We start from the raw sequence: 17,512 nt of genomic DNA on the forward strand, positions 1-17,512 counted from the left end.
GTCATCCCTGTGCTTTCTCTAGTAAAATCTGTTGGAAGTAGCGGTAGCGCTTGTCTCGTGTCGTCCACGTCCATCCGTGTCCCGCCGCTTGACTATGGAGTACCCAATGGCTTTCATTGAACTTCGGGTGAACTTTTCATAAGCTGAACCCGTGAATGCCCTGGCCCTACCCAACGTCCACGATGAACGACATCTGCGTGAGATATTATACAATGTATTACCTCAGAACAACGTATTTACAGCGTACTTTCCACACTATGTATGTATTTCCACGGTCCGTGGTATTTCTAGTGCCGTCTTGCCGTCTGATGTGAACAAAAGCAACAACAGTTCTAAAATGTTCGCAACCTTGTGTAGTCTTATGGATTACGACTGACTAGTGACTAGTTCGTATCTGAACCAAGCCGATCCAACCGTCGTTGATGGCGTCGTACGAAAGCGAAGCGTGCTGTTGGGAGTCTGTTGACATCGAGACTGAGGTTGACACGAGGTAGGCATTCGTTTGTTTGTTACATCAAACCAGTAACAGAGTTAATCCTTATACCTCGTCATGTTCCTGTTCATTTGGAACGGTGTATGTTTACCAAAATCACCTTTACGAGGTCAGTATCGGGGCACCAGTTTCTAAAGCTGAAATTCTTCATTTGTGCAGCTTCATTGGACAGCAGTCATGTGACAACCTTCTCGAGTTCAACGAGCCATTTCGACCACTTTGGCAATCAACTGATGATCTGGTGAGTAGCGAGTCTGTTACTAAGTGTTCGCACAACAGAAACACGACATGCTTGTGTCTAAGTAGCAGAGGACCTATCTTCTAAGATCTAAGTTGTGAGACGCTCTTTTTCAGGATGTCTGCTACGAAAATCTTGTCGAACACGACGACAGCAAGCACAACAGAAATAGGTTCGTGTCATGGTGCTACACCTGAGTGCTTTTATGCAATTAGATATAACTTGCAGGGCGCTGACAAGCAGTGACAGCTCGCAAAATCCACAACGGGAGAAAGGCACGGCGTCGAACACACGCAAGAGATGGACCAAAGAGGAAGAAGCACAGTTGCTTCAGTGCATGGTACATTAAGTATACAGCATTAGCTATACAGAATCCAGCTTAACGAGAAGAGTGCAGTTTTTTAAACAATGTTATAAACTTCAAAATTACAGAAAGAGTACGGAAAGAAGTGGAGCAAGATCGCGACCATAATTCGGAGCAAAAATACCATACAAGTGAAAACACATGCCCACTACCTGCTCAAAAAGAAGGTAAGTTGGCCTATCACAACTATGGAAACAGTGATATCTACATGGCCTCCAAGATGCCTCAAATATGCGCTCGCCTCAAATATGCGCTCGCCTCAAATATGTCTGTCTCAAATATGAGACATTTTCTAATGAAGTGCCTTCTGAAGGTTTTCTGCCCAGGACATATGCTTGCAAGTAGAAAGATCCTAGACTAAAGAATCGTATACATCGCTTATATATATTTATAATAGAGAGGTGAAGAAAAATACAGTGTTAGGAACGACAATAAACTACAGGGCTGGACATAGTTGCAAAGGACCGGACCCAATCTTAACTTTTAGGGAGTAGTACATCGTTCGATGCATAGTGTATCACCCAAAGGCTGTTTAATTCATTTTAGTTTTATTGGAAAGCCCATCTTGGAAAGCCCGATATATTAGACATTATAATGGCTGACAACACGTATGAGAATATGAGAAATTGAAACACATTAATTTAAATACCTTTACTGGTACACAATCTCAGACATGATTGACTTTCCATGTCAGTTCCGCAACTCTGTAAACCTGCACAATTTTTTAAACAATTGTTGTACGTACTATTTTATATTTTTCATTCATTTATTATTCATTCATTCATCATCGTTAATTCATTATATGTTTCACATACTCAATATTCCAGAGACAGAACCTCGATCACTACCAGCCAGCCCTACCGAGCTCTGAGGACGAACTACTCAAGAGCATCGTGAGATCTTCAAAGCGTTCGCCTCGGAAGCCGAAAGAACCTGACGAAAATGTGATCATCCTCAAGGATGCTGCCGCTGTTGAACATCTTAAAAATAAATTCCCGGCAAGCGAGATCATCAACATCAAGAAACAGGCTGACGATGACGTTGAGAGTGACGAAGACGTGAACATAGACAGTTCCGATGAACGTGAGAACACTGATGAAGACTTGGTTGGACAACAGAGTGTGAAGGTTGAAGCGATGGAGATAAGAAGACCAGAGCAGGTGGTTGCAGATGATGCTGAAAAGAACGTCCTAATCGGTGATGATTCCAAGACTGCCGATTTCCCAGTTGTCTTTGACATACCTGTATGCGAAGCGGAACTCGACGCTGATCACATTGGGGAAGAGGAAAAAATGGTTCACAAGGAATTTTTTAGCGGACGGTTTGCAAAGACTCCTGAAAGGTAAGCGTGGTCAATGTTGTGTATCAAAAAGGCAGCTGTAAAGTAGTTTTTGTAAAGCCAACATAACAAAGTTATACGTGTGACAAGGAATGCTAAATACTTCTAATCTGCTAGTAAAATTGTAGAAAAATGGCTAGGAGCAACGTTCGGTGGGAAGCAACAGTGGTCTATGTTCCCAACTGGCTTGCTGCTTGTGATGGCTACGTAGCCGACTGCTTTTGTTTTAGACAGAGTTTTGCCACCACACTTGACGAGCAATGCACAGTTGGTGGCAACTTCGACACTGTGCTGCCCGCGATTGTAAATTTTACTTTTCTAAAAAACTACGTGCACGATTGTGTCAAAAATTTGTGACATAACAGTACTGATGGCGTACCGGCTGTCGAATAGATACATTTTCTGAGCTTGCGGCTCTACTGTTTTACAGTGCCTTTAATTACAGTGCTTTCACGTGAACTTTGGAGGGAAAAAAGTGCACCGCACATGCAGGTAAACGTACATGTAGCGTGTCTATTCCCATCTCGCAGGTACCTCAAAATACGGAACCACATTCTGGAAGCCTGGCAGAAACACAAACCAAACTACATGAACAAGACGTCCGCTCGTCAGGGACTGAAAAACTGCGGCGACGTCAACTGCATCGGCAGGATTCACCACTACCTGGAGCAAATCGGGGCCATCAACTTTGGCTGTCGTACGTTCACGGCTCGCACCGCAAAATCGACGGCATTTTTTTTTCAGAAGCACGTTTATTCTTTGACAGCTCAAGTAGTGTACCAGAAGGAAAGACCGGAAGCCAAGAAAATCGCGGCAAAGAAATACGACCACGTAGAAGTCGCTCGACTGCCCCGGAGAAAAGTCGCCGCAACCGGTACGGCGCTTTTACGGTGGTTCCCGTACGGCCGCGTCGCCGTTATCAGCCCTTCTACGGGGTTAGTCGAGCAAACGTTACAGATTTCAATCGCATCGTAAAAATAGAAGATGGAGTTTACTCTACTCCAAACTTCGAAGACTGATAGCCATTTGTCTGAAGTTTTGTTGGTATTTTTTGTGAGCGTTATGGTCCTGTAAAAAAAAAAAAAAGAAATCGAGCAAAATCTCGCCCTATGCATTTTCAATGGCCTGTCTCACGCAAGCACATGCCCCATTCTGATGTTAAGCGCTAATCCTCTTCTCTCTTTTTTTTTTATGGTGGCGCCACCTGTGTGTGGAGAAGTGAAATTGAAATTCACGCAGGAGAAAATGGTGGCTTTTGACGAATATAGGCCATAGAAAAAGCATAGAGCGAGATTTTGCTCGATTTTTAATTTTTTCTTCTACAAGGACCATAACACTCACAAAAAATTCCAACAAAACTTGAGACAAATGGCTACCAGTTTGAAGTTGGCTAAACCCACGTCTTCTGTTTCTACGACGCATTTGAAAATGTGTAACATTTGCTAGACTAACCCCTGTACAGTGATAGCCCATCCCTTTCGCAGTGGTAGAGTTAAGACGCGTTGCTAATACTTCCTGTGCTTCCGCAGACATATCGAGCATTGATGTGAGAGGGGGAGGGATGACAATGGAACACGGCTTGACTGGGGACGTCATTTCGCACACGCTGATTCCTTCGAAGAGTAAAGTTCCGAAGCCACGCCCTAATCCCTTCAAACTCGTTCCGTGCAGAAAATTCGACAGCGATCAGGTATTTTGAGCATTTGTAAGAAAGACACTGTTACATCTCTAATACGAGCCCGTTTTCAGGAGCCTTTCAGTATTCACGTATCAACCGCGGTCATGCTGCTGATGGACGCCCACTCGCATCTTGTGGAGACGGAGGTCATTGGGCTCCTGGGCGGCTGCTACGACGCGGAGAAACGGATCCTCTTCGTGTCCGCGGCGGAACCGTGCGACTCCGTCAGCACGGACTTGGAGTGCGAGATGGATCCAGGTGCCCAATATTCGTTTACGATTACGAGAACACAAAGTAATGTAGAAATTCTCTCGCGGGCATAGCGCAGGGTGTTCGAGGGTTGAGCAAAAAACATTTGTAATGAAACCAAAGTGAATGACATTGGATGACACAGACACTGGAAGTGTTTTTTTTTTTCTTTCTTTCTTTCTTTTCTTAGCAAGGTTTTTGAACGGCTGTTGCACTTTGTGTATTTGCCACTACCTTGCTGCTGTAGTTTCTTACGGTATGCGAGAAATAAATGAAATTTGAATAAAATAAATAATCAGTTGCAAAATAAAAATGAAATAAATATATACAAATTGAAATAATTATTTATTACTAGACTAATCAATGAATTAATTATTGAAATAATTAAGCAATATATTCAATTTATTATATATTGTGTAATTTACTTCGATAAGTACTTCATTTATTAGTATATTAAAATTTAATTCATCATTTCAATTTATGTATATTTATCATATTTTATTCATTCTACAAAGTTTCTGTAAGTTAGATTGTATTAAATTACAATATATTCAATGTATACAATTCAATACAATACATATTCAATTAAATTGAACTTACAGAAACTTTGTAGAGTGAATAAAATAATAAATATACATAAATTGAAATAATAAGTTAATTATTAATATATGAATTAATGAAGTACTTATTGAAATAAATTAAATGATACATTAAACTGAACTTGTAGAAACCTTGTAGAGTGAAGTCTTTCCATTTTCCTCTGTTTAGTAACCATTTGACTGTGGCCTTCCACGCCTTTTACTAAGTAAACCGCGTCTAACCCAGTTTCGCAAGCAGCAGCCCTGGAGTCTCTCTTGGTCGGAGGGTACGATGTCGTGGGTTGGTACCATTCTCATCCCACCTTTGTGCCGAACCCTTCCATGCGAGACCTCACCACACAGGCTGACTACCAGGCCATGTTCTCCAACCAGGGGCAACCGTTTGTCGCCGCCATCTTGAGTCCATACCTTCCGCCGAGCTCGCTGCAATCTCCTCCCAAGTCCCTCACATCTAAAGCGAGGTGGTGGATTTCACAACATGCGGATGCGGATAGAGGTAAAGCCTAGAGGAAGATTATCAAGAAATGTCCTCGTACTATACTGTAGGTTCGTGAGTCTTTAATCAATAGCTCCGATTGAAATCATCAATTTATGTAAAACAGATTCTGTATGCATGCTACGAATAAGGCCCAGGGCTGTCCATGATTTTGCGGAATCCGAAATTTGTCACGGAAACCTTCGTTGGGTACGAAATTTCGCGGAAATCAGATTGGGTCAAAGGATGCGATTGGTGCGATGTGGAGCAGCTCGGGAGAAGTATTGCACCCTCGTGCAAAAGAACGTTAGATAAAAGCACGTGCTGTGCCCGAACCCAACTGCTCCAAGGTACGAGTGACCCTTCGACATAATTTGGTTTCGGAACGGAATCAGGGTGCTTGCTCTATTGCGTTAAAGTACTTGGCAATTCCTGTAAACTCTGTAGATGCTGAAAGGTCTTTCAGCAGGTATAAAATGATTGTAGGCGACAGACGGCATTTGCTGTCAGAGGAGAATGCAAGATATCATTTGTAATGCTGAGCCCACAACAGTGCTTTGAAGCTGTAAGTTTATAAAATATTTTGTGTTCCCACATTATCCGAGTAGGTGAAGGGTTTCCCGTTTCAAGCAGCAGTTGACTCCTTGCCGCAGAATTTTGAATTTTCCGCAGCTGAAAACCACGACCCTTAACTATAGCTGGGCGTCCTCACTCATGAGGACCCTCATGAAGACGCCTCACCCTCACCTCACGACGATGAGGTGAGGGTGAGTGAGGCCAGACCACGCTGAACGTTCCTCACGAGGACAGTCGTCAGGCATGACGGCATTGTCCCTCATGAGGCCAGTCGTCGTGGGGCCATTAATACGTGAGGGTACAACGTATTCCGTGAGGAACTTCACGTATGAGGCCGTGAGGCCCTTTGTGAGGAACCTCACGGATGAGACCGTGAGGCCTTTCGTGAGGGGCCCCACGGATGCGATGATGCGTTCGGGCTCCTCTTTGCTGATGCCAACACTTGTCAGGCCATGAGGGTATTCACGAGGCAACGGCTCGTGAGGATGGGGTGTCGTGACGCCATAAGGGACCTCATTAGAAGAAGGTACATGAGGCCATGAAGGTCCTCATGAGGTGAGGGCACATGAGGATGAGGATGAGGACTCGTGAGGCCATGTGGGTCGTCCCTAGGCGAAAGTAGGTAAGGCATCGTGAGGACATGAGGGCCCTCATGAGGTGAAGATACGTGAGGCCATAAGGGTTGCAAATAGCCTCATGAGGTGAAGGTATGCGAGGATGAGGATGGTGAGGCCTCTCAGGATCCCGATGCCCTGAGGTGAGGTTTGTGAGGTCGAAATTTAAAATGGAATGTGAGGGCGACTGAGGTTTAGTTACTGGTGAGGAAAATTTGGAGAGGGTGAGGGAGGCCAATGAAGTATGTGCTTTGTGAGGTGAGGATGAGTGAGGCCGCAGGAAAATGCCCACCTATGCCCTTAACTATGAATGGGCAGTGTTTTATCTTTTTTTTTTTTCTTCTATTTTGTACTAAATTTTTTCCCCCTACTATAATACCTTTGGGTGTAGTAGATAGACCTGTATATAAATATCATGTTGACCCGTGTAAGGTAACGATTTCTTTTTCTTTCTTACAATACAGATGGGAACGGTAGATCCGCCCCACATTTGGACTCTGTGCCTTATTCCTTTGATGCAACCCTAATCAAAATGGATGCATCTCAGCTGGTCGACTTCAAGACCAAGATCCAGTTTCTGAAAGCCCGGATAGACTCTAATCCTGCAAAAGTAGACCTGCTGGTGCAGTACCCATGGCAACCAACTGTCACTTATTTGCATAAGGTATCTCAGTATTCAATTCATTTAACCAATTTTAGTTTGATAGCCTCTTTATTATAATTGTGTGAGATTTGAGCACAATGGCACATGGTGTGGTTTTTTTTTTCCAGATGTTGACGAGCCTGCAACTCCACCTGACAAATTCGGAGACAGACACAGATGTTGCGGGTGAAATACTGCAGGGAATTCATTCAGTTTTTGCTGTAATTGGCCAGTCGTAGCATATCTATTTCATTTCACCTGCAAGAGGCAGAAAGAATATTTTTATGGTCACCCACCATTTTTATGTGTCTATAATTTAAGCTTCCAGGTGTCCTGCCTACCTTTTCCTAAATGATTATAAAGCACATGTTCTTATCACGTTTACCATCCGAAGATAATCTATTATGTTTGGTGCTATCATACATTTTGCCTACTTTTATAAATATGTAATCGTTAACAATCACCACCATAACGTTGGTATCCTTATCCTACTTCTCATCCATGGGTGGTGTATGAGGCTTGTCTACCATTGATCACCATTAAAAGATATATACTGTAGATAATTAATCTAGACATTTTGTCCAACCATTATGAAGTGCACAATCTTATCACGTTTGTCATAGTTATGTTGTGTGCTACTCACAGCTTTCTTCAGTGCCTGGTCAATATCATGTATCAGATCGTCAATATGTTCGATTCCTACGGATAATCTGACAAGGTTATCAGTAATCCCCAGAACCTTTCTTTGCTCCGGAGGCACGGATGCGTGTGTCATTACTGATCTGTAAGGAAACGTTGCATAGTAGTCAGCTAGGTGGTGCTTTTGCCAGGCTCTGGCTTTTGAGAGAGGACATGTAAGACATAGTAGGACATGTACATACGGGAGTTCCGCCAGGCTCTCGATGCCGCCGAGACTTTCGGCGAGAGAAAATACTTTGAGGCTGCTGAGAAAATCCTTTCCTTCCTTCAATCCTCCCTTGATGTAAAAGGACACCATCCCGCTAAACCCTGAGCACTGTTTCTTGGCAATTTCGTACTGGGGGTGCGACGGGAGACCTGCATATATGCAAGGCATTGTTTTTCAATGCGGTGAGCTTCCTTGTGAGAGCCACTCACTGCCTATCACTTATGAAGTCACCTATACACAAGATAACACAGTTGCTCGCACATTAAAATTGCTCAGGTCTCTTTTAAGTACCGTAATTTCACGCGTATTAGCTCCAGCTTATGCGCAATTTCTTTTTTTTTTTTTTTCTTTCTCGCAGGCGCTCTGCGGCTTACCTGATGACAGTTTTTCCCCGGTACTTTCCCCACACACCAGTTTTAACGAAAGGGCCGACAGTGTCTCCGTAACAGCACCACCCTGCCAGTGCACAAACAACACGAAAGAGCGGTGCGTCCACATTAGAGTAGATTGATCTTCCTGGTGCATAACAAGAGTGGTGACAGTGATTCACATAGTCTGGAAGACCACTGACCCATCAATCCGCGAAAAACGCCCAAACAAGGGCACAATCCGATATTGGTAGAACTCTAGCGCTGGCCTCCTTTGTTGTACATTATGCCGACCCCGGAGTATGGACCACAGGGTTTGTGACCTTCTCTGCGGTCTCCTTTGTCGCAGAAATCAGTCGCCTCGTATTGCCCGCGGCTTATCTGCCGGAAAACACTCCTAAAAACGCGTCCTGTGGCTTATACGCGCGAAATTACGGTAAATGAATTTCGAAGAGCACTTCAGTATGCGTAAATGACATTTCTACCTGGATGAAGGACCTTCTCTACCGAGGGATGCTTCTCCAGATAGTGTGCCACGGCAAGGCCGTTTTGCATGTGACGCTCCATTCTGACGTGAAGAGTCTTTAAGCCTCGATTCACCAAGAAAGAGTCAAATGGAGACGGTACGGCTCCAGCAGCTGAAACAGATTATCGCACATGGTCATCTCCCAGTTGTTCTCCTGTGTGGGGAACACAAAATCAAAGTGCTTTACCGTTCTGGAAATACCGCAGCCTATCGTGAACGTCCTTGTGGTTTGTACACAGGGCACCCATCACCACATCAGAGTGACCTGCAAGCAGAAAGAGTATCTCTAAGGCCCTTCTCTTTTTCTGCGATTCCGCAAAAATTCGCGGAATATGAGGTTTTGCGCAGAATTTTGCAGAAACCGTCTGCTTAACTCAGTTTATGCGCGAGATGAGCGGACTTTGCTAGCACCTGGTCGGTTTGTGTTACAGCGTAGATGTGCCAACCAGATAAGGCCCCCATCTGTGTGCTGGAACAGCCCTCTAACTCCTCAACTCTCTAACTCCTCAACTCTCTAACTCCTCAACTCTCTAACTCCTCAACTCTCTAACTCCTCAACTCTCTAACTCCTCAACTCTAACTCCTCAACTCTCTAACTCCTCAACTCTCTAACTCCTCAACTCTCTAACTCCTCAACTCTCTAACTCCTCAACTCTCTGGGATTCTAGAGTGGAATGCAAACGCTGACCCCTGCTTTGACGTCCATAGTTGTCAAGTACCTCTGTGTGACAGTAAACTCTGTACATGCAGAGAGGTCACTTAGCAAGTACAATTTGATAGTCAGTGACAAACGTCACTCCCTCTCAGAAGAAAGTACAATGCAGCTTGTTACGCTGAGTCACAAAAGTTTTTGGAGTTGTAACCGTGTTCCTCCGCACTAAGAGCTAACAGAGAGTACTTTCTGTCTGAACTAGGGTAATTTGCCTTTTACCGCGGAAAAATGCAGAATTCATAGTTCCCCGCTGCGGAATTCAGGATTTGCCGCAGCAGAAAAAGAAGGGCCTTAACTGCATCTCATTATTACAGTGTCGGTAAAAAAAAAAAGAAATGTATGATGCTTACCATTCATATACTTTGTAAGGGAATGAAGTACAATATCTGCACCTAGTAGTAAAGGCTTCTGCAGAGTAGAAACAATACAAACTGTGTTATACAAGGCACACTACTGCATCCTTATCTTCTTATCAGATGTTATCTATCGCTGTAATACACTTTACTCGCCTGAAAATGAGCAGACATGAATGTATTGTCCACTGCGACAAGGGCGCTGGACTTCTGCTTAACGAGGTTGCACACGGCCTTGATGTCGACAACTTTCATCAATGGATTACTCGGTGTCTCGATCCAGACTAACTGTAAAGGTGTCATGAAAGATAGATTTAAGATGTGATGTGACGTCCAGCCCAGTAATGGATATGTTAACTTAAAACAAGTGTAACTACCAAGTCACGGTACGCCTAGCCTGCAAAATCCGTTATTGAGCTACAGTTACTTTTTTTTAGCTGTAAAATATGTATCGTTACAGCTATATTACAATTACTGAGCCAAAGTTACTTAATTGCTTTACAGTTAACCAGTAAATGCAATTCCCCAAAACTCCATTTCAGAACTTGTTCTGTCAAACTGCATATTGTGCTGTGCTGCTCTCAATGCATACTTCAGTTCTAGTTGTTTTCTGAGGTTATTATTAGCAAGATCCCACTGCATTAGTAACTACAAACACATACCTTTACACATTCTTTCCACATACCTTTCCACATGAATTCTGGCACTGTCTGAGTATCTTATTTAGTTACATTTTACATCACTTTCACAAAACTTTCACTTTCACCCAAAGAGGATAGCTAATTACAAGTAACTTTCTAGTAACTACAAGTAACATAAGTTACTTGTCGAGTTACCAAACCTAGTTATACTGCCCAGGGTTGATTTTGTTGACTGATCTGTTGTAAACAAGCAGCCATCGTAGTAACCTACTTTTGTGTTTGGTTTGAGGTTCGCCTCAACTTTCTTCAAGTCTGTGCAATCCACGAACGAAACGTCGATGCCGCGGGGCATGACACATGTTCGAAACAACCTGTTTGTTCCTGTAATGACAGCGATTACGTGCGACAAATGGTCAGCTCTCTCAACTTCTTCCCTTGAACTGTAATTACTATGGCTTCGTCCGACAACACTGGGTTATATAATTACCTCCGTACAAGTCATCAAAGCTGAGGATGTGGTCGCCAACTTGGAGCAGGTGTGCTACATTGTGTGTGGCGGCCAGCCCCGAAGAATAAGCAAGGGCTGTTTGAAGAGGAAAGAAATTATGTTGTTACATTTCATGCTGTATTAATTCCATTTTTTTCATATTATATGGCCTTACTGTCATATCATTATTATCGTATAGCCTTATTAGTAAAAGCGTTTTATGAGAAGTCTTTTTGGCTCAACATTTTTTGTTCTGGCACAGCATTTCTTCGATATTGCATTAGGTTATTAGATTATTTAATCTTTTGGAATTTATTTCTTTCTATGTAGAACCTCAGAACTTTATTTATTTATTTATATAAATTTATTGTTTTATTGGCCTAGCATTTTATTGGCTCAGCGTTGCATACGCTTAACATTTTGTGACTTGACTGTATCGTAACCTAAGTTTTGTAACCCCGGCATTTTACTTCTGTGGCTCCTTAATTACGAAGCACTATAAAGGCAGACATACACATACGTGTTCACGCATCGAAATCGCGCCATTTAAATCAGTTAAGGACAGGTTCGAGGGACATAGTATTCCTTGCTTTGTCAAGATATGTCTGTTTGCATGACTCTAGAGGTGGTAGTCCTCAAACATTTGCTTTTAGATAAGGCTTAAGCTATCACATGGAAGATGACCTAGGAAGAACCGGAGCTGTACGTAACGCGATACTGTTTTTGGTAACTAAGTAACGACTTAGTTACTTCCCAAAAAATATAACTAGGAACGTACTTAGTTACAAAAATTGGTAACGCGTTACTGCAAGTAACTCGTTCATTTTTTTTTTCCTTTTTTTTTTTTTCTTGCTCACTGTCACCGACCAAGACCGTGAGTTGTGGTTTTTCCCGCGCACGTGGCGGTATTCCACGAGGCTCAAATCGTGCGGAAGAATCCCCAGCGGAGAGAAAAGGATACCAGAGAGCAGAGCCTTTCTCATTGTTCTATAGTGCCCACAGTGTTCCGGCACACTCAATGTGTCCCTTCTCTCAAGTATTCACCGCGCTCAGGGCGTTCAGTGCTTTGTCTCTCCGTCCCCTACTCGGGAACTCATGTCCATGATCATGTGAAGGCTTCCTTGTGAATTAACTCACTTTTTTTTCCCCTGAAAATCCCTCTTAACGGATCACCGCCTTCAACCCTGTTCTCCGTACGGTGTACATTTAGCCTTGGGCTTGTTTGACAGTGTACAGTGCTGGACAAAAGTTTACAGAACACGCTGCGGCGCATTCCTTCCGCAGGGTGACACACTAGCAACGATTGCGACCGCACGGAGTTAAAGACATGTGCCTAGGTAACCCAGTTACCTGTTTGCAAGTCCGTATGGTATCATTTGCTGCTAGCGTGTCAATCTGAGGGAGGAATGCGCTGGAGCGTGTTCTGTAAACTTTTGTCCAGCACTGTACATGAGACAATACAACACACAAGACAACATATGTAGGCGATATAGATAGGCGACGCTTTCGTATTTCCGCTGTCTGGTATGCGAATGTAACGTATAGGAGTAACTCGTTACTTCCAAGTAACGAGAACGTGTTCCTTTTATTTGTGAGTCACGGGTAACGTATTTAGTTACTATTTTTTTCGAAGGAACGAGTAACGTATTTAGTAACGTATTCTTTTGGGGTAACGTGTACAGATGTGGGAAGAACACACTCTGTGCCTATTTCTAACCATCGTTAATTAAGCCTGTGGAACAGTCTTGAGACAACAAAAAAGGGAGAAGAATTCTACCCCTCACAGCGCGAGATACTGACCGTATTCTGCGTGCTCCAATGCCGCCAAGCATGCTTCGAGGCAGTTCCTTGTAGGGTTTCCCGAGCGTGAGTACTCGAATCCCTGCAAGAGAGAGGGGACATCCTGTTTGTACTTCTAGGTCCTTTTCACGGTCATCGTGATACACAAACTTCGTACACATCCAAAGAGAACGCCGACAGGCTGTACAGTTCATTGACATTCATGCAGCTGCACTCCCAGCAGTATTGGGATCGATAGAACACAAACACACGCTGGCAGACAGGGTATAATCTCTCCACAGGAATGCTTAAATCAGCTCGTCGTTGTTGTCACTGATAAGCCCGTTGCCGGCGTGTCGCAGGTGCACGATGAGTCTTTACTGGATATTGCTTCTTCGTATGAAAATAGTATGCTTTTTTTTTTTAGTTTCTCCTTCATTGATTATTGATTCGTAGCATTCCAATATTATCAAAATCGGTAAGATGGGTTGGTGTGCAAATGGTATCTGACAGTAGGAATATAAGTAAGGGGTCTTACTACAATAATTAATTACTGCTTCCTTTAAAAGAGTTGCTGTACAGTTATTTTTCTCTTAAGTGTAGCCGTGCAACAATTAATCGAATTCGCATTCATGTATTTTTCAACATCATATCTTGTGTCGCAGCACTACAAAAAAAAAAAAAAAAAGAAACTTAAAATTTTTTAAGTATACTTCAGACATGTCTCGTATTACCAATTAGGAAGCTAAAACACCAAGTTTTCCAGCGGTTGCCATTCGTTTACTCAATTTTTCGAGTCTTGAGCGAAGGTCTATGAACCATATGGGAAAAGCACCATCACAGTCGACCCGCTCTCCAACATAAAAAGCCTATGAAAGGTGAAAGTCACTGAAAAGGTAAGCCAGCTGTACGACTCGAACCCATTTGCGCTCGTAACCCATTGAGGAAAAAAAGCGCGCTACTGAACCGCCTGAATGTGCTGACGCAACACAGTCTCCGCGGCTATTCACACAGGCTGCATACCGGCGTGTCTTACGCTACTCCGCGTATGCGCGTCGATCACGTGAGCGCGCACGACACTACAGTCAAACTCCTTTACAACGAAGCTCAGGGGACAGCAAAAAAAATTCGCAGTAAAGGAATTTTCGTTAAAAAGGATGTCCATTATTGGACCTATAGGCTCCAGCGGGACCGCAAAAAAAATTTGCTGTAGTGGTATTTTCGTTAAAAAGGTGTTCGCTATAAAGGAGTTTCACTGTACTCACATAATGATCTGCCGGCGACTTCTGCAGGAATGTAGTTGACATTGAAATCGGCGGAATGATGGCCCGTGAAGTCCATTGATTGGGATCTTGACCGGCGTGGATTGCATTGGTATCAAAATGCAGTTTCTCGGAATGTGCCACGTTATTCATGTTGGTGCTCGCAGGAAGCAACCAGTAGAATCTGACTAAGAAAACTGATTGGGGCGCCTCACGGGTGCCTTTGCTGACTCGTCTGCGATGAAAGCCACGCAGTCAACAGAACAGACGACGCCGGCACCAAAGAGCACACCGAACCCCGCGCATTCGGCGGATCTTTTTCTTTTTTTTTTTTTTATCGCGCAACGCGCTCGCTACTCCTTCAGTGCGCGTAGCAGCCAATCAGCGTGGCCCTCGAGAGCTGATAATTTCCTGTTCTTCCCGCAGCCGTGCGCGCAAGTCGCGGTGGAATCTGTCGTCTGCTATTTTCGCACCCGCATTTGTGACGTTGGCCTGCATCGCCCTTACAGCAATCAAACGCGACAACCTTTTGACATTACATTTACAACATTTTTTAGTGGTGTTTAGAGGTATCTTCGTCGCTGAAGAAGCGAAATTACCCACGTCGTGTCTGCAGGTTAGAAGAACACGTTCGGAGGACTGAAAAACAGATGACGTAACAAAATGTCGTGTACTGCAAATTAGTAGCTCTTGTAAGCATGTGAACAGGTGGCGGGCGCCTCTGCTAAAATGATTTATTGCCAATTCGCAGTGAAAGCCAGTTTTAGTCGGCTTCAAGAAGCGGACAAGACATTAGCAGCGTTCCTTTTATTCCGTGTTAGGAAGACACCCGAGAATACAGTTTTGGGGAGGGTGAGGGGGAATTTCGTGCACATCCAAACCCATGTGCAAGAGAATGCCGATAGGCTGTACAGTTCATTGACTTTCATGCAGCTGCATCCCCAGCAGTATTGAGATCGATCGAACACAAACATATGCGCTGGCAGAGAGGGTAATCTCTCCACCGGAAAGCTTTATCAGCTCGTCGTTGTTGTCACTGATAATTCCGTTACCGGCGTGTCGCAGGTGCTAGACATGTCTTTACTGGATATGGCTTCTTGATATGAAAACAATATGCATTCTTTTAATTTCTCCTTCATTGATTATTGATTCGTAGCATTCCAATATTATCAAAATCGGTAAGATACGGGTTGGTGTGCAAATGGTATCTGACAATATATAGGAATAAAAGTAGGGGTCTGTTAATGCAGGTGTTACTACAATAATGAACTGTTAATTACTGCTGCTTTAAAAGAGTTCCTGTACAGTTACTTTTCAGTTACTTCCTAGTCCCTTAAGTGTATAGTCGAGGAGCAACAATTAATCGAATTCGCATTGATGCATTTTTCAACATCATATCTTGTTGTCGCAGCACTTAAAATTATTAATGATTAAAATTAAATTTTTGAAGTCTACTTCAGACTCATGTCCTTGTATTAACCATTACGAAGCCAAAACACTAAGTTTTCCAGCGGATGTCAAGTGTTGACTCAGTTTTTCAAGTCTTGAGCGAAGGTCTTGAACCATATGGCAAAAGAACTTTCATATCTTTCATCACAGTCGACCCGCTCTCCAACATAAAATGCCTTATTTGCGCTGATAACCCCTTGAGGAAAAAAAAGTGCTACTGAGCCGCCTGGATTTGCTGACGCAACAATCTTCGCGGCTATTCACACAGGCTGCATAACTAGACACGCGTTTGTATCGCTACTCCGCGTATGCGCGCTGATCACGTGAGCGCGCGCGACACTACTCACATAATGATCTGCCGGCGACTTCTGCAGGAATGTAGTCGACATTGAAATCGGTGGAATGATGGCCCGTGACGTCCATTGATTGGGATCTTGACCCGCGTGGATCGCGTTGGTTTCAAAATGCAGTTTCTCGGAATGCCCCACGTTGTTCATGTTGATGCTCGCAGGAAGCAACTAGTGGAATCTGACTGGAGGCCCTCACACGTGTCTTTGCTGACTCGTCTGCGATGAAAGCCACGCAGTCAACGGACGACGTTATGGCACCAAAGAGCACACCGAGCCCCGCGCATTCGGCGGATCTTTTTCTTTTTTTTTTTTTTATCGTGCCACGCGCTCGCTACTCCTTGGTGGTGGTGGTGGTGATGGTGAAAGGGCTTGCCGTTGTCGGCCTCACGTATGTGGGCAACGTTACGACTGACGCCCTGGGGAAATGTGCGTCCTGGGCCGACTTCTAGGGGAAATGTGCCGACATATGTCTGAAAGCGTCTGAGGAAAACCCAGGAAAAACCCCAGACAGCACAGCCGGCACCGGGATTCGAACCCGGGTACCTCCCAGTCTCGACGCTACTCCTTCCGTGTACTTCCGCGCGCGTAGCAGCCAATCAGCGTGGCCCTCGAGAGCTGATGATTTCCTGTTCTTCCCGCAGCCGTGCCCGCAAGTTGCGGTACGACGGAAATCGACGCAAGCGGCACCTGTTGAACAAGAGAGAAACTGATGTTCTGAGGCTGGAACAACATAGAAGGGACAGATACAAACAAAGCCTCAAATATGCCTAAGAAATCAACGATGAAAGATGAAAGTCACTGAGAAGGTTAGCCAGCTGTAGGGACCGAACCCACATCTTCTGGATTTTCAGTGAATTTCATCGTTGATTTCTTAGGCAATTTGAGGCTTTGTTTGTATCTGTCCCTTCTATCTTGTTCCAGCCTCAGAACATCAGTTTCTCTCTTGTGGAATCTGTCGTCTGCTATTTTCGCGCACGCGTTTGTGACGTTGGTTTGCATCGTCCTTCTTACAACAATCAAACGTTATTTATCAAACGTTACATTTACAACATTTTTTGATGGTGTAAAGTATGATGGTGTGATGGTGGTAAGTATGTGAACAGGTGGCGGGCGCCTCTGCTAAAATGATTTATTGCCAATTCTGAGTGAAAACCAGTTTAGTCGGCTTCAAGAAGCGGACAAGATATTTGCTGTGGTTCTTTTATTCGGTGTTAGGAAGACACTCGAGAATACAGTTTTTTTTTTTTTTTTTTTTGGGGGGGGGGGGGGCGGGGGCAAATTTTCCACTTCTCCCCCATGAAACGAAAGGATAGTCAAAGGGCTGTCTTTTAGCTGACGCGGAGGCTGAAATCTCGACGGATCTGCCCGTGACAACACGCGTCTGACCCCGTAAAAAAATCTGTCGAATAC

The 17,512-nt window shown here is 44.0% G+C and overlaps 2 protein-coding genes across 4 annotated transcripts; one reads left to right on the forward strand and one right to left on the reverse strand.

Moving 5' to 3' along the window:
• Nucleotides 1-384: 384 nt before the first annotated feature.
• LOC135390660 (deubiquitinase MYSM1-like) lies at nucleotides 385-7,835 on the forward strand. Its single transcript, XM_064620462.1, has 13 exons — nucleotides 385-490; nucleotides 653-734; nucleotides 848-903; nucleotides 960-1,071; nucleotides 1,164-1,262; nucleotides 1,923-2,437; nucleotides 2,965-3,131; nucleotides 3,201-3,308; nucleotides 3,964-4,124; nucleotides 4,184-4,370; nucleotides 5,187-5,456; nucleotides 7,090-7,289; nucleotides 7,397-7,835. The coding sequence occupies exons 1-13, from the start codon at nucleotides 423-425 to the stop codon at nucleotides 7,505-7,507; spliced, it is 2,136 nt and encodes a 711-aa protein (XP_064476532.1). The 5' UTR covers nucleotides 385-422; the 3' UTR covers nucleotides 7,508-7,835.
• On the reverse strand, nucleotides 7,319-16,412 carry LOC135390661 (cystathionine gamma-lyase-like). 3 transcript variants are annotated; one of them, XM_064620464.1, is made up of 11 exons: nucleotides 16,100-16,412; nucleotides 13,063-13,144; nucleotides 11,263-11,358; nucleotides 11,047-11,156; nucleotides 10,291-10,422; nucleotides 10,132-10,189; nucleotides 9,257-9,334; nucleotides 9,029-9,181; nucleotides 8,150-8,324; nucleotides 7,912-8,050; nucleotides 7,319-7,526 (listed from the first exon to the last, which is right to left on the reverse strand). In XM_064620464.1, exons 1-11 carry the CDS (start codon nucleotides 16,247-16,249, stop codon nucleotides 7,518-7,520), a joined length of 1,182 nt encoding a protein of 393 aa, XP_064476534.1. In that variant the 5' UTR covers nucleotides 16,250-16,412; the 3' UTR covers nucleotides 7,319-7,517. The 3 variants fall into 3 exon arrangements, with proteins under 3 accessions (XP_064476534.1, XP_064476533.1, XP_064476535.1); XM_064620463.1 differs by lacking the exon at nucleotides 16,100-16,412 and adding an exon at nucleotides 14,307-14,623; XM_064620465.1 differs by lacking the exon at nucleotides 16,100-16,412 and adding an exon at nucleotides 13,213-13,310.
• Nucleotides 16,413-17,512: the final 1,100 nt, after the last annotated feature.

This window comes from Ornithodoros turicata, chromosome 4, assembly GCF_037126465.1.
Source record: "Ornithodoros turicata isolate Travis chromosome 4, ASM3712646v1, whole genome shotgun sequence".
NCBI classification, from domain to species: domain Eukaryota; kingdom Metazoa; phylum Arthropoda; class Arachnida; order Ixodida; family Argasidae; genus Ornithodoros; species Ornithodoros turicata.

Bases quoted from the DNA above. Each gene is read 5' to 3' on its own strand.
- LOC135390661 (XM_064620464.1), bottom strand. From the start codon at position 16,249: ATGAACAACGTGGGGCATTCCGAGAAACTGCATTTTGAAACCAACGCG. The intron at 13,145-16,099 runs GTGAGTAGTGTC...TCTCTCTTGCAG, and splicing joins AGTCGCCGGCAGATCATTAT to GGATTCGAGTACTCACGCTC. The intron at 8,051-8,149 runs GTATGTACATGT...GTTTCCTTACAG, and splicing joins GAGAGCCTGGCGGAACTCCC to ATCAGTAATGACACACGCAT.
- LOC135390660 (XM_064620462.1), top strand. From the start codon at position 423: ATGGCGTCGTACGAAAGCGAAGCGTGCTGTTGGGAGTCTGTTGACATC. The intron at 1,263-1,922 runs GTAAGTTGGCCT...TCAATATTCCAG, and splicing joins ACTACCTGCTCAAAAAGAAG to AGACAGAACCTCGATCACTA. The intron at 2,438-2,964 runs GTAAGCGTGGTC...CCCATCTCGCAG, and splicing joins TTTGCAAAGACTCCTGAAAG to GTACCTCAAAATACGGAACC.